The sequence below is a fragment of the Odontesthes bonariensis genome, chromosome 21, assembly GCF_027942865.1.
Source record: "Odontesthes bonariensis isolate fOdoBon6 chromosome 21, fOdoBon6.hap1, whole genome shotgun sequence".
In the NCBI taxonomy this organism is placed as follows: Eukaryota; Metazoa; Chordata; class Actinopteri; order Atheriniformes; family Atherinopsidae; genus Odontesthes; species Odontesthes bonariensis.
Window position 1 is genome coordinate 19,504,316 of NC_134526.1, and position 15,747 is coordinate 19,520,062.

At 38.3% G+C, this 15,747-nt stretch overlaps 1 gene segment (V, D, J or C); it reads right to left on the reverse strand.

Moving 5' to 3' along the window:
* Positions 1 to 308: 308 nt before the first annotated feature.
* Positions 309 to 790, reverse strand: LOC142371951 (Ig heavy chain V region 6.96-like). The segment is given in 2 exon segments: positions 309 to 625; positions 745 to 790. Coding segments are annotated over 2 exon segments (363 nt in total).
* Between the last annotated feature and the right edge of the window lie 14,957 nt (positions 791 to 15,747).

The window sequence follows — 15,747 nt, forward strand, 5'->3', positions numbered from 1 at the left end:
TGTTAAACCATCTTATTGTTACCTACAATAACATGCAGCGTTAACATTAGCTTTCTGTGTTGTTTTTATTGTGTGATAATATTTTACATGTCATGCTTTTGTATGATTCATAAACATCTGCAGTTTTTAACAAATTCTGTTTTTGGCTGTTTTGTGATGAAGTGTGCAGCGAGACTTTTTCTTTTACTTTTTTTATGTTTTAATGATTATTGCTGTGAAAAGTAATCCTATTTCTCACGTAGCTTTTTCCGTATTCTGTATGACCGTTAATGTAACAGGATTTTGTACAGCTGTTCATTCAGCTTCAGTCACTGTGGCTCTCGAGCACAATAATAAACAGCAGAATCTTCAGTCTTCAGACTGCTCATCTGCAGATACAGCTGCTGTTTGCTGTTGTCTCTGGAGATGGTAAACCGGCCTTGAACTGACTGAGAGTAGAATGTGCTACTACCACCACCATTGCTAATAGTTGCGACCCACTCCAGTCCTTTTCCAGGAGCTTGTCTGATCCAGGCCATGTAGTAGCTGCTGAATGTGAATCCAGAGGCTGTACAGGTCAGTCTGTGTGAGCTTCCAGGGTTTTTAACCACTGATTCAGACTCAGTCAGAGTCTGACCATCAACACCTGTCAGGACAAAGAAAAAAAGAAACTTTATGCTTCAGTTGCTCTAAAATTGTTCAATTAAAAGAAATAGAATACTTTCTTTCTTTAAGCTGGTGGACATTTTCAATTAAACTCTTTACCTGCCCAGCAGATGGTTATGAAGAGAATCACTGTTCCATATTCCATCTTGTTAAACTACAGAATGTGTCCACTGTTCTCTGTCCTTCTGTTTTTAGTCTGTTAAATATAAGTGGAAGTTTTGCATGAACGCCACCTCCCAGGGAGGAGGAACTTGAAATCCAGACAACTGGTAAAACTGAAGTTTTAATGTAGTCAGTGCTCTGAGTTATGTAATTTTATAATACATTTCTGCTTCTTTTATTCATAATTTATTATAAGTTATTTATGATTTATTCTAAATTGAAATATTTGATGCGTTAAAAAAAGAAAATATATTGGTTTAAAGATGTTACTCCTTATTAATCATAAAAGATAAGTACTTATATATATTATTATGTATAATAGTTTCAGTTATTAATATGTTACAATTAAGTCATACAACTTGGGCAATAAAGATTTTTTTTTTTTACTGTGTGCGATATAACTTAACAAACACACACACACACATATATATACATTGCAACGTGATTATGAAAAAAAGAGCAAGTTTGTGTTTATAAGTGAAGGCTTGATGGTTACTTATGTACATCTGTTGGGCTGCTTTGTTTATTTTTACATGTCTCCAAAGCAGTTCTGGTAATTGTAGGGAAAAAAGTCTTTAATATGGAGGTTTTGATGTGGTTCATTGTATTTTCTAACCACGTAAATTTGTCTTCTTATAAAAAAACATTATTGGTTGTGACACACGCTAAATAAATGTTTACTTCTCTCTTTGTTTTCTGTTCATAATTCAAATTAATATTTAATTTCCAGGCCTGCCATGCTTCAATAACTGGTGGTGAATGATCTTCTTCTGAAGCCCACTTACAACAAGATGTACAACAAAATGTCAGCTAAAGATACTCCTCTAAAACATTCACATGAAACTGTTGCAGGTACAACTGTGCAACTACGTTCAGTCACTGCGAACCTCCACTATAATAAGAAACAGCAGAATCTTCAGTCTTCCAGACTCAGTCTCTCTACAAGTTCAAACCACCTTATTAATAAATATCTTCTACTTTTTATTCAGTTTTCTGTCTGCTTGCTGGGTCCATTGTGACAGTGTCAACATTTTTGGTTTTACACATGAGGCACCACATTTGTTAACATTCATGATAAATATGTCTCTGGTTAAGTCACATCATATGTGCAGGTATGTTTGTGGTTGCTGTACAAGGATGGACATCCTGTTTTTATTCATATCCACATGTTTACATTTGACTATCTTGCTGGCTCATCAGTATTTGTGCAGGTCTATAATGTTTTGTATCACTGTGGATCTAACACGTGCACAGTAATAAACAGCTGTGTCCTCAGGCTGCAGATTCTGTCCTGTTATTGTTACTGTTGCTGCAGAAGTGTCTCTGCTGCCACTGAACTTGTTCTTCAGAGCGTTATTTTGGGCTAAGCTTCCATCATTCCACATAGTAAAAATCCAATCCAGTCCTTTTCCTTCACGCTGTCTGATCCATCCTGTTGCGTAGCTGCCATCAGTCAAAGAATAACCAGAGACCCGACAGGTGATGGTCAAAGTCTGTCCAGGCTGCACAACCTTTGATTCTGGCTGGATGAGATCAATACTGTGGACACCTGTGGAAACACAAATCAACATTACCTCCATCATTCATGTGAATATTCAGCGTTACTGATGTGATTATTAGTGGGAATCCACTGAAAGCTCCTCACAGGATCCAGCTGCCAGCAGCAGTATCAGAGTTAAAGAGAACATGGTTGATGCTGAAGCTGAACTGATGTGAACTCTGCTGTCCTCTCACTGACACACAGAGACACGCTTCCTTTTAAGCAATCTTTATTTGCATATTGTTGCATAAAATCAACTTTACGTGCAGTTTTTCTTCAGAACTCAACTGCAAAGAAAATAACAGAAATGCTATTGAATTAATATCAAAGTACAGAATCAAAATTTATATTGTTCATTGTTTAAACCTTTAACACTACTAAAATGAGATTTTGTGGAAATTAGATGGATAAATATGGTTGATGATGAAGCTGAACTGATGTGACCTCACCAACACACAGAGACACGCTTTGTTTTTTTTGCATACCGTTGAGTGAATTTAATTTAAATCATGTAAAAACAGTTTTCTTTAGGCTGAGCATAAACAAGCAAAAAACACCTTTAGTTGCAAATTATTTGAATTTATTTCATCAAGGTTTGACTCCATAGAAAAGTTTGATATTTTACTGACAGAGCCTCAACGACGTGCAATAAAAATCGGGATTGTTAATTTGGTAAGCCTGGAACACTGCTATAATTAAAGTCAAATTTATGGAAACTGAAGAAGTTAGGGGAGGTGGCAGTGAATCAGCAAACCTGCAAAACTCGGTTTATCTTCATCTGTCACCATTGAATTCACTGTGATATAAGAGGCGAGAGGAAGAGACATAATCTCTGTAAAGATCGATATGAAGGATATAACCATGCCACAATGGGTGTAGATTCTGCACTTGAATGTGAATTTCTATTTTAGGAAGAGGAGGGCAGGATGTGAGTGTTGTGAAATTGCACAGGCTCTACTCATAAAATGTGTGTAATTGTGAGAAATAAAGTATCCAGAGAGTACCCAGCCTCTCCCCTGGAACAGTTAGGATGAGCTCCAGCCCCCCTGTGACCCTAAATAGAATAAAGCAGGATTGGAAAATCAGTTTATGATCTTAAACCACAGTCTCTGCAGTACTCTGTAAGCAATTAGAATGTGAAATGATTAGATTTGATTGTAGAGTACTGAGCCCATTGTAATTATTACCTTGCTGAAAATGTCTAAAACTTGTTAGAATAAAAAAAACAACTTACAAACAAAAATTGGAATTTACAGATAATATTTAAAATAATTCCACATTCATAGTTGTACAGTACAATACCGTAATATGTTTGGAAATCTAATACAGATAAAAAATACTCTAGCAAGTGGTGACAGTGAGCCAAAACTGCTATTTGTTATCCATGAAGGTTTTTGTTCAGCTCCTCCTCTGTCTTCAGTCACTGTGGGTCTTCGAGCACAGAAGTAAACAGCAGAATCTTCTGCTGTCAGGCTCCTGATCTCCAGGTACTGAGTGCTGCTGGGCACATTTTCAGTCATGTGGAAACGGCTTTGAAAGGAACTGGCATAGCTAGCAGAATTTTGACCGCAATTCATCTCGCCAATCCACTCCAGAGCTCTCCCTGGTTTCTGTCGTATCCAGTCAATGAAGTCGCTTGTCATGCTGTAACCAGAAATTACACATGACATCTTCACTGTCTCTGCAGGTCTTTTGACCTCAGATGGAGACTGGTCCAGTTTGATCTCACTCCAGACTCCTGTAAGAAAACAGTACATTATCATCGTCTGCTAAACGAAATAAAGCAAAGATATAAAGTAGAGTTTATTTTCTCACCATGGATAATGACTACAAATAATACACTCCAGATGACTGTAGTTTTCATTCTGTGCTGAAATACTGGTGGTCAGTACTCTCAGACTGGTCTCTCAAAAATGTGGAAAACTGTCTCAGTGTTCTGCTATGAACTGTATGAAGTTGCTGGTGTGTTTATAGGAGAGAAAGAGTTTGCATAGACCTCCCCCTGCAGGTTTAAAAGGAGAACATCCAACATAGACACAGTACAGATTTCTCTGTGAATGAACAGATAAAATACATTAGACTTCTGGAGTACAGATACTAAACATATCATCTATAGCACAACATTTATTGTATTCTGATACTTTTCCTTAATCATCTGTCATTCTGTTTGCATATCCTTCATCACATGTGCCCATTTAGTGTATTTGTTGTGTGGTCAAACGTAACAACTGATAATGATGACCTAAACCACCAAACATGCTCTCATTTACATGCGACTGATTTTAAAAGGAGAACATGCAGCACAGACACAGTACAAATCCATGAAAGAAATGTTTCGGTTTTTATATGTCTTTATTTGTCCTTTTAAAAGAAACTTCAATTTAGTTTGTTCTTTTATATTTTATCTTGAGATGCTTCCTCTACCTTTTGTGGGTATATGTTATATGTGGGCCATTGGTATCCTCTGATACTTCATATTTTGTAACTAAGCAGCTGGTCACCGCTGGTATGTTGTCACAGACTATATTGTAATGAGTTTAGTATTTCATTCATTTATGTGTTTAGCTCTACTAATGATTTACAAAAGGTATTCCTCAGAATCAATGAACTTGAAAGAAAAAAAATTATTAACAGATAACACAAATTGCTGTAGAATTTTGTACAGCTTCTTAAACAGCCTAAGTTGCTTTGGCTCTCAAAAGCTCAGTAATGAACAGCAGGATTTTAAGACATCAGACTGTTTATTTGGATACACAGTTGCTATCTGCTGTCCTCCCTGTTTACGGTAAGCCAGCCTTGAACAGACTGAGAATAGTATTTGCTGCTGCTCTTCAGTCTTATTTAAAGCAGGTTATACCCCAGCCCCTCAGTCTGGGGCTCAACATCATTAGAGGAAAATAATGCTGTTGAAAACTCTTAAACTTGTATGATCATGTCATCTGACTATATATAGTGATTCAAATTCTAGATATTAATGGGGCAAAAAAGAAAACATGTATTACGGTTATTGATATCTTTTCTTCAGCCACACTTACAGCTTTATCATGACATAATAACTAAAAAATGCAGAAATTCTTCCTGCAGGTCCTAATTAACTTAAGAAATTAAAGTACTGTTGGGAGTTTTTGTACAGATGTTCAACTGTGTTTAGTCACTGTGACTCTCGGGCACAATAATAAACAGCAGAATCTTCAGTGTTCAGACTGCTCATCTGCAGATACAGCTGCTGTTTGCTGTTGTCTCTGGAGATGGTAAACCGGCCTTGGATTGACTGAGAGTAGTATGTGCTGCCACCACCACCACTGATATAAGCAACCCACTCCAGTCCTTTTCCAGGAGCCTGTCTGATCCAGGCCATGTAGTAGCTGCTGAATGTGAATCCAGAGGTACAGGTCAGTGTGTGGGATTCTCCAGGACCTTTAACCACTGGTTCAGACTCAGTCAGAGTCTGACCATCAACACCTGTAAAACAAAGAAAGAAATGCCTGTCATGCATTATGTTGGTAGCACAAATTAAATTTGTCAAATTAAAACTGGTTTAAATATTCACCTATCCGAAGGATAGTTATAAGCAGCAGCCCTGTTCTATAATCCATCATGTTAAACTGTGAGCCCACTGTTCTCTATCATCATGACTGCAGTCACATAAGTAGAGCTGAGCTATTTGGGTTTTGCATGGACTCCTCCTCACAGGAACGACAGTATTGACTTAGCCACTCATGTCCACAGGAGGTCGAATGAGTGAATGAATGAACTACTGAACAAAAGTAATTAATCTGAAAGTCTCTAAAACCCTCTCTGTATAACACATATCCAGGCATATCACTGAATAGCTTGTGCCATATTTAGACATAGTCTGTACAATATGGAGACAGCAATCACATGTTTTGAGTGTAAAGCACCTCTGACAGGAGGAATTTGGATTATGTCTTCATAAAGAAACTGTACGTGAAACACTGCAATGCTGTCAACATTGCAAATTATTATACTGTTGATTGTATATTCGGGTTAAGTTCTGTCATTTTCCTGACAGCTGGGAGAGAAAATCTCAATGGGACCATAAGTGATCAAAACTCTAGTAGTATTATTTGTCATGAAGTTGTGGAAAAAGAAATAGACAAACCAAAAAAACCGGTTAAAAAATACTATGCCTCTGCTTGCTTAAGGTGTAACCTAACTTAAAATGATCCCAATTATTATATAGCATGTATACATATAAATGTTTTTTAAACTCTTTCAAAGCAGTCTAACACCAGAATGTGTGATTGGTCTACAGTGCAGAATTGAGCAGTTTCACCACAAAGGTGAATAATTATAATATCTCTTTGCTTCTGGGCTCCAAAAAGTTTAATTCCTCTGTTATTCATGGTTGGTCAGTGTTAGGTATTAAAAACATTACTTGAGGTTAGATATAAATGCAACCATATACAGGCCACCAGATACCGAGGCACAGATGTGTTTGATCAGCCAAAAAGGACAAATGTCAATTAACTCCACTGGCTACCCATGACTGCCCGAATCTATGTCAAGTCGATAATGCTCTCCCACATAGACTATCTGAACTTAGTCATACAGGCTTTTGCTCTTTCTTGACCCCTCTGTTCCTCTCAGGAATGTTGTCTGATTCTGCCATCCCTATGCAGCTGAGACTGTTCCACTGTTTTGTGGTTCCATGATGGTGAAGCAAGCTACCAACTGCTATCAGAGCAGAGGTGTTACTGTGAATCTGTTGAAGACTCTGTTCTTCAAAGAACTCATCTTTCATAACACTTCTAACACCTTAACACGCCTAACCTGCTCTTGCACTTTATGAAAGCGGCTGCTAACTAAATGAAAATGTGAATAAAAAAATAAAGAAACAGGGTTTGGCTTAAATACCAACAATTAAATGGTTACAGGTTAGCATCTAATCACTTGAACACTGCTCTGTAAAAAACAAACTATGCAAAATAATGCCATTTTATCATTTCTGACATGTAGACATCTGTGTAATGTACCGACTATGTAATTGGCCGACTATTTTCAACTACTTGTATTTGCATAGAATGAAAATAAGTAAGTCTAACTGGAGTCATAGATGAGTCAAAACAAATTTCAGACCATCTATCTGTTGAAACAGTTGCTCTAGACGGTCGTCCCTTGAGACAATAAACCTGCCTCAGGCTGACCAGGTTGTCACTGATACTAACTAACTGCTGCTGCCACAGTTAGTATCAGTGACAATCCAATCCAATCCTTTTCTGGGAGCCTCATAAAGTGACCAGATTAAGGTTAATATTGTTTTGTTTGTCTGTGATGGAGATCTGTTGGACTTTTAATCAAGCTGGTTAACGCCCAGCACTGCTGGATTTTAATTATTGATCGAATTTAGGACATATAGTTTGTTTATGTCATCAGTAAAGTGAAAAGTGCACCTTGCAAAGTGCAGTAAACCATTAAAATGTATGTACATGTTTCATTGTTAACCAATGAACCGACCACTCTTTGACAAAAAACAAAAAAATTGTTTTCAGTGCCTGACATGCTTCACTGCCTCTCACGCAGGCAACAGTGTTGTTCAGTTTTTGTACAGCGTTGCTGGCTTTTGTGTCACAGTGTCTCTCGTGCACAGTAATAAACTGCAGAGTCGTCTTGTTTGAGACTATTCACCATCAAATACACAACATTTTGGGAAGTGTCTTTGGTGATGGTAAACTGGCCTTGGAGACTTTGGGAAAATATTGTGCCAGTTCCACTATCAATGCGTCCAATCCATTCCAGTCCTTTCCCTGGTTTTTGACGAATCCAGTGCAGCCAAGCAAGAGAAAGTCCTTGTACTTTACAGGAGAGAGTGACTGATTCTCCTGGTCTGCGGACCACTGACTCAGAGGAGGTGAGGGACTGACCCCGAGCAGCTGAAAGAAACACAGAGTTTAGACAGCAGAAAATATTTTCTTTTCCAATCTCTTATACAGAGTTCACTCACCTGAAACAAGAGCCAAGAAGAAGATGCTTTGTAGAACTCTCATGGTGCCAACTGAGACTGTAACTGAACATGCAGATTGGAAGGACTGATATTATACAGGCAGAGTGGGTGGAGATTGCAGATTTACATTTTTTTTTTTTTACCCAACTATGTTGATATAGATGTATAACAGGACTGGCCTGCAGGTTTAAAATTCTCAAAAATAGTAGTCTAATATATCAATGGTAAACATTTAGTGAAGAGACAAGAGGAGTCAAAAATAATCTTCTGCAGACATCAAAGTTTAAGCAGGGTGCATTTTATTGAGCCAACATTGAAATACAGGCTAAACAAACACAGAGAGACAGTTCTGAAGTTGTCCGTTCTTATCTTGCGCATCACTTTTTTATTTGTCACAGTCCCTGCCTGGTTAAGTTCTAATGTGTCAATCTACCGTATCACACCATCCTACTTACACCTTCATTTTCTTTAAAAAGCACAAGCTTGGGTTTTCCCCTCCAGGTGTGACCATTGTCCTGTCTTCATACTTATTGCCCTCTTGTGTCAGACACTCCCAGTCATGTTTTATTTTTAATTTCATAGATTGCTGATTACTTGGCTCCCTTACTTTGAAAGCTACATACATGGCCCACGGTTACACCTAGCACACAGCTGGTATGATTTAGCAGAAGCATACACCCAGCTGTCTCTAGTGCCCCTTGTTTTCACTACACCTTCAACACTTGTTCAACCAAACAAGAAAACAGTCACTTTCTGTGTGTTGGTCATTTTTGAGAACACACTCGTAATTAGTGAAACTCTTTACCTGCACAGAAAATTTAAATAAGCAGCAGTCCATCATGTTAAACCTTGTGTCCTCTGTTCTCTGCCGTCCTCAGTGCAGTCAGATAAGTGAAGGTGAAGGACATTTGTCTTTTGCATCGACTCCTCCTCACATGAAAGACAGAGCAGGAGCGGCATTGGCTGGTATTTTTCTGGATTCTATTTGTTTTTCTTGGAAAGTTCCTCAGAGAGTTAATGTGCTACACCAACTGTAATCAGATTGAGAATCCTGCCTGAAGATGAACTAAACTACTGCAAAGAAATTTCTAGTAATGCAATATTTGAACATTCATACATTTTTACTCCTCAGGTTTTGTACTGTTGAAACTTCATTGTGATGGACCTTCTCCTTGGGCTTCTGTGTTTGTGTACATTTTTGTGTGTTACCGACCTCTTGATGATTTGTGTTGATGGTAATTGGAGGTAGATTGCCTGTGTCTCCAAGCATAAATGTAAAAAAATTCCCCTTTTCCCTGGAGCGTCTCCTTGTGCCATCTAGGCCATATTTAATGCTTACCTTCCTTTGTTTTATTTTTAGTTTAATTTAAGATCATTTTATAGGATGCATTCCCGACAAAGTCTAAAGAAACTCACATCCAGTCAGAAGAAGTATGTGTTTTCTTGAAGCACAACTCATTTTTGGGTCTCTCAAACCCTCTCAGATTTTCACAGCAGGATTTTGTACAGCTTCTCAACTAGATTCAGCCACTGTGGCTGTCGAGCACAGTAATAAACAGCGGAATCTTCAGTCTTCAGACTGTTCATCTGTAGATACAACTGCTGTCTGCTGTTGTCTCTGGAGATAGTAAACCGACCTTGAACTAACTGACTGTACCACGTGCTTACAGCAAGATTGCTAATACCAGCAACCCACTCCAGTCCTTTTCCAGGAGCCTGCCTGACCCAGTGCATGTTATGGTCACTGAATGTGAATCCAGAGCCTGTACAGGTCAGTCTGTGTGAGCTTCCAGGGTTTTTAACCACTGGTTCAGACTCTGTCAGAGTTTGACCATCAACACCTGTTAAAACAACAGTTTCTGTAAATACCCTTTTGAAGACAAAGCAGTTCAATATCAAAGATAAAAGTACCAGTAACAAAGTATCAGTAATAAAGGTAAAGATAATGGACTCTTTACCTGCACAGTGAATTATTATGAGCATCAGTCCCATGCTTAACTCCATCATGTTAACCTATGTGTTCCCTCCTGTCTATCATCCATCTGGAGTCAGATATTTATTGGTGATGGACAGGCATGTTTTGGATTGACTCCTCCTCACAGGAAAGATCGAGCTTGAACACATTCGATCACACATCATTCTTCCCTACATAGCTTCAAATTGTGAATCCTGCTATGTGTATATGAAATCATACTGAAACAAACGTCATGTCTTTTTATTCATTGGTGAATCTAAACTCCAAGCATCCACAAAAAGTACCGGTACAGGCAGCAATCACAAACACACCAGCAAAGTTAGTAGAATGAATAGTTTTTGAAAACATTGTTAAACCACCTCTTAGTTTATGGATGCCAGATATTTTAAGTAGAAAGTGTTTCTCCTCATATCTAACTGAAAAATCTCATGAAATGTGTAAAGTCAGCATCTCATTTTCACGCTTTTTACGGATGCAAAACTGTTTTACTCAGTGAACTGTTCCTGATAACATTTATGGTCTAAGGGCTCCACCTGTGGTGTCTTCATGCATCAGTAACCAAAGCATAGAAGGGTTTGTGTACAGATCTGTTAGTGTGGCTTTCTGGCACATCAGTGTCCACAGGCCGCTCATTCTGTCAGCTTAGAGCCACTTTGTTTGAGAACAAATGGACCATATCTGAAATCTATAACTATTTCAATGTTTTTTAAAAAAGTTATTATTACAAATAATGTCATATTAATTTTGGAAGTCTGTTAACTCAGACAATGATAACACAAAGAAGGATACAGAATGGAAAGACAAAGTGGGGGAATTATAGTTCCTGGATATTTAGCAAATCCTTTGATGTAATTTCTGACCATAGTAAACAGTGCAGTCATTTTTAGTCTGTCTACACGTAAAACTGACTTTTAAGTTATTGTAATGCCTAGGAATCTGTGTTCTCCATAGTCAAAAGAATAAACCCTTCCCAAAACTGACCTTTACTTGATGTTGGCATGTTTTAAACACCAGTTATTTTGAGTTTATGGGAATTAATAGAATTTTTAATGAACTATTGTTAATTTCATGCTATACAATGACATGACACTATGTGTGAAAGTAAGATCAGTGGTCTGTTATATCTAAAATGCCTAATGTTAGTATCTTCCACCGGGAATGATCAGAAACTCTGCTTCAATGGTAGAAAAGAGATTTACTTTCTTTAATTTTTTTTTATGTGCTGAGACATATAGTATAATTTAAATGATGGATCAAAATAAACATGCAAAAAGGAACATAGAGGTGTTAAAAAAAATAACAAAATGAAACAATGCAACAGATGTGTCATCCTTGGATGTTTTTGCACAGCTGCTTCTCTGTCCTCAGTCACTGTGTAATCGTGCACAGAAGTAAACAGCCGAATCCTCTTCTGTGAGGCTCTTGATTTCCAGGAACTGGGTGCTGCTGGGCACATCTTGAGTAATAGTAAAACGACCTTGAAACAAGCTGGCATAAGTAGCAACAGTTGTTTCTGTGTTTATTCGCCCAATCCACTTCAGCGCTTCCCCAGGTTTCTGCTTTATCCAGTTCATGCTGTAACTTGTCATAGTGTAACCGGAGGTGACACATGAAATCTTTACAGTCTCTCCAGGCCTTTTCGCCGTTGAGGGAGGCTGTTCGAGTTTGATCTCACTCCAAACACTTGTAAGTACAGTGAAGAAACAGAAACAATGACCTGCCACCCTGTTTAACATTGAAAAAGTTCATTTCTCTTTGAAAAGCATAGTCTATTTTCTCACCATGAATAGAAACTACAAGAAATAAACTCCAGGCAATCATGGTTTCTTTGGCATTCATAGTGAGCGTTGCTGTTCAAAGAGTTGGGATAAAAAGGGGCTGTGGCAATTTGTTCTCCCTCAGATGATATGACAGTCGGTGATGGTGAGCTTATAAAGAAAAAAGAGTTTGCATAGACCTCCCTCTATAAGGGTAGTATGATAAAAAAAAAAAAAGATGCAGATGTCTGCTGCTGGTGGTTAAAGCAGGCACAACATGGTTATCACTTTCATCCGTTATCCATGGTCCTAAGTTAAGCTTAAACACCATTAATGTTTAGCGTTCCACAAATATGTCATCAGTAAAACCATTTTGATCCTGACCAACGAAATCGCTTAAATCAACTCATAGACAAAGCAAGTTCTCTTTAAGTTTACACTCATTGACACTGACCTCTCACACCACAACTTAGATGTTGAAGTTCTATGATTATTGTAATGTTGGCTTTAACTACACAATTTACAAACTTTGACTAATTACCAACCACTTAGCAGGGTAATGTTCACTTCTATCTTTAAATGGAGCTAAATACTGCACTGTATGTTTAACTTTTGTTCTTCAGGGTAAAAAGCTTAACCTGTCTCATTGTGGGTGATGCAGTTCTATTTTACTTTCGACGAGAGGAGACTTTGTCAATAATGTGAGATGAAACCGTTTATTGAATGGATGGCAAGAGCGGAGCAGATCCTGGCAGAAGGCTTTACAGGTGGAGGTCTGAACCTGCCCAAGTTTAAAGTTTTAAGTCATTTTGTTTTAGGTGGTGTCAGGTTAGTGGTGGGTGCATGTGAAATGACAGGGAGAGACTATGAGGGAAAGCACCATTCTGAGACGAGACATGATGGAAAGGCTGAACACGTGCATTGATTGAATGAATGAGAAAATGTGGGAAGCAGAAAGACAAAGGACAGGCTGGACAAGGTGCGGAGAGTGAAAGGACCTTGTTATTTGATCAAATTATTGCTAATTTCATGATGTACAATAACGTGTAACACGAACTCTGTGTGTTCTAATTCATTGTGTAATTATGGATCACAGGTGTTCTTTTCCCTTTCTGTAGGTTAATGAAAATGCAACATTAAAAGGTTTATGTTACACATTGCATTGTTAAAATGATCATTACAGACAGATTTGGAGACTTTGTGTGATGTATAGAGAAGCTTATTTTGATCAAAACAACTACACACTCTTTACACAATTGTTATTGGAATCTAATAGACAAGTCCGGGGGATTTTGTATAGCTGCTCAACCAGCTTCAGTCACTGTGCTTCTCGGGCACAATAATAAAGGGCAGAATCTTCAGTCTTCAGACTGCTCATCTGCAGATACAGCTGCTGTTTGCTGTTGTCTCTGGAGATGGTAAAGCGGCCTTGGACTGACTGAGAGTAGTAGATGTAGCTGCCACCACCACTGCTGATATAAGCAACCCACTCGAGTCCTTTTCCAGGAGCCTGTCTGACCCAGTGCATCTCATAGCTGCTGAATGTGAATCCAGAGGTTGTACAGGTCAGTGTGTGGGATTCTCCAGGCCTTTTAACAGTTGGCTCAGACTGTGTCAAAGACTGACCGTCAGCCCCTGGCAGAGAAAGAAATGTATGTCAGTACATTACAGCACACATCTGTAAGTCTGAGATAAGCAAAAAAAAAAACCTTCACCTGCCCAGCAGATAGTTAAAAGCAGCAGCACTGTCCTGTAATCCATCATATTAAAAGAGCATCAATTGTTTTCTTTCACCATCACCGCAGTCAGATAAATAGAAGTGGAAGATACTTGAGTTTTGCATTGACTCCTCCTTACAGAACAAACTTCAGAGAACAGCAACTGACAGCTCTGCAATCCTCTCAGTGACGCAAAGACACACGCTCCCTTTGAAAAAAATATTAAGCTTATAGTTAGTTATAGTTGTAGTTATTTTTTGTGACCGGCACTGTTTTAGTTCTACTCATAGCAGTTGAGCAATGAACAAAGAAAACAAATTTTCATTAAAATGTTTGTTGAGGAATAATTTTTGCTACTGGCTTTTGTGTCACAGTGGCTTTTTTGCACAATAATAGACTGCAGAGTTGTCTTTTTGGAGACTCTTCATCATCACTATATCACAACATTTTGTCTTTTGTGATGGAAAACTGGCCTTGGGGACTTTGGTCAAATCTTGTTCCAGTTCCATCATCAATGCGTCCAATTCATTCCAGTCCTTTCCTTCATTTCTGATTAATCCAGTACAGATAAGTATGTTGACTATTGGGACTGCAACAGTGAGATACAGTGCTGAAACATAGGAGGCGTAACGACAACAGTTTAGTTAGGAGACAAGCCCTGCATCATGTAGAAAAGGGGTTAGCACGTATCAATTTTTTATTCATTTGGTTTCTGAACAGTTTTATCTGTGAGTACGCTGAGGGTGACACATAATTCATTAGTTAAATGAAGCATCTTTATGTCAGTATGTGCTTTCAGTTAAATCCAGTGTTCCACGCCATTCAGTAAAGATCAGCGAGGCCTGTACAGTAGATTTAAATGGCTCTTAATGGAGAAAGACAACTTGACCCACGGTGACCTTTAGAGCCCTCATAAAAGAAACGCAGGTCAGATTTCATAAAAAAGTTTCTGCAACTGTTTGGGTATGTATGTTGTGTTTGTGTCATTTGTATCTTTCATTACTTCATGTTTGTGATTTCAGCAGTTTGGCTACTGTGCTGTTGTTGTGATGTAATCATTAAAGTGAAATATTTGTTTTACTTCTGATTTTTGATGGTTATTAACTGGCTTTTACTGAGCCTTACAATGTCTGACATTTTCTTTCTTGAATTGTAAGAAATGTCTTAGAAACAATCCATACAAAACCGCTGCAGGATTTCGTACAGCTGTTCAGCCATGTTCAGTCACTGTGACGCTCAAGCTTCAATTTTTGCATAATTACATGTTCATAAAGACACATGGCTAAATCATTCACAGTTGGTAAGGATAAGACATTAGAAATACATGGTTTGCTTTAGATATTGATTTGCATGGTTACAGGTTCACCTGAGTGCTCCTCAGTGCAGAACAGCAGAGAATGTAAAACAGTACCATAATCAACATTAGATTTGAAGATGTGAACAAATGTGGCTATGACGTGTTTTCTGGTAATATTAAACCTACTTTCTTCAAGTACTTTAATTTGCATAGAATAAAACATTGCAAGCTCCAGAGTTGGCCTAACTGGAGTCACAGATGAGTCAGACACAGTTTCAGATCGTTCATCTGTGGAAGCAGCTGCTCTCTGCTGTTGTCTCTCGGGACAATAAAGCTGCCTCAGACTGACTGAGAACTGTTCTGACTGCTGCCGCTTTAAGTTTTGATAGACGATAAAATCCAGAAACTAGTCTGATCCTGCCTATTTGCCAGCTGCTAAATGGCAGTCCAGAAGTGTAAAGTGAAGTATTTGTGTAATTAGATTATATGGTGCTTTTCTACTTATTGACGACTCATAGTGCTTTACATTAGAAGGCACATTCATCTACACACACACACACACACACACACACATTTTTAAAGCTATACTATCAGCACATTCCTATCACACACGCTAACACGACAATGGATACACTGAGGGCCCATGTGGGGTTCAGTATCTTGCTCAAAGACACACAAACTGAAGAGA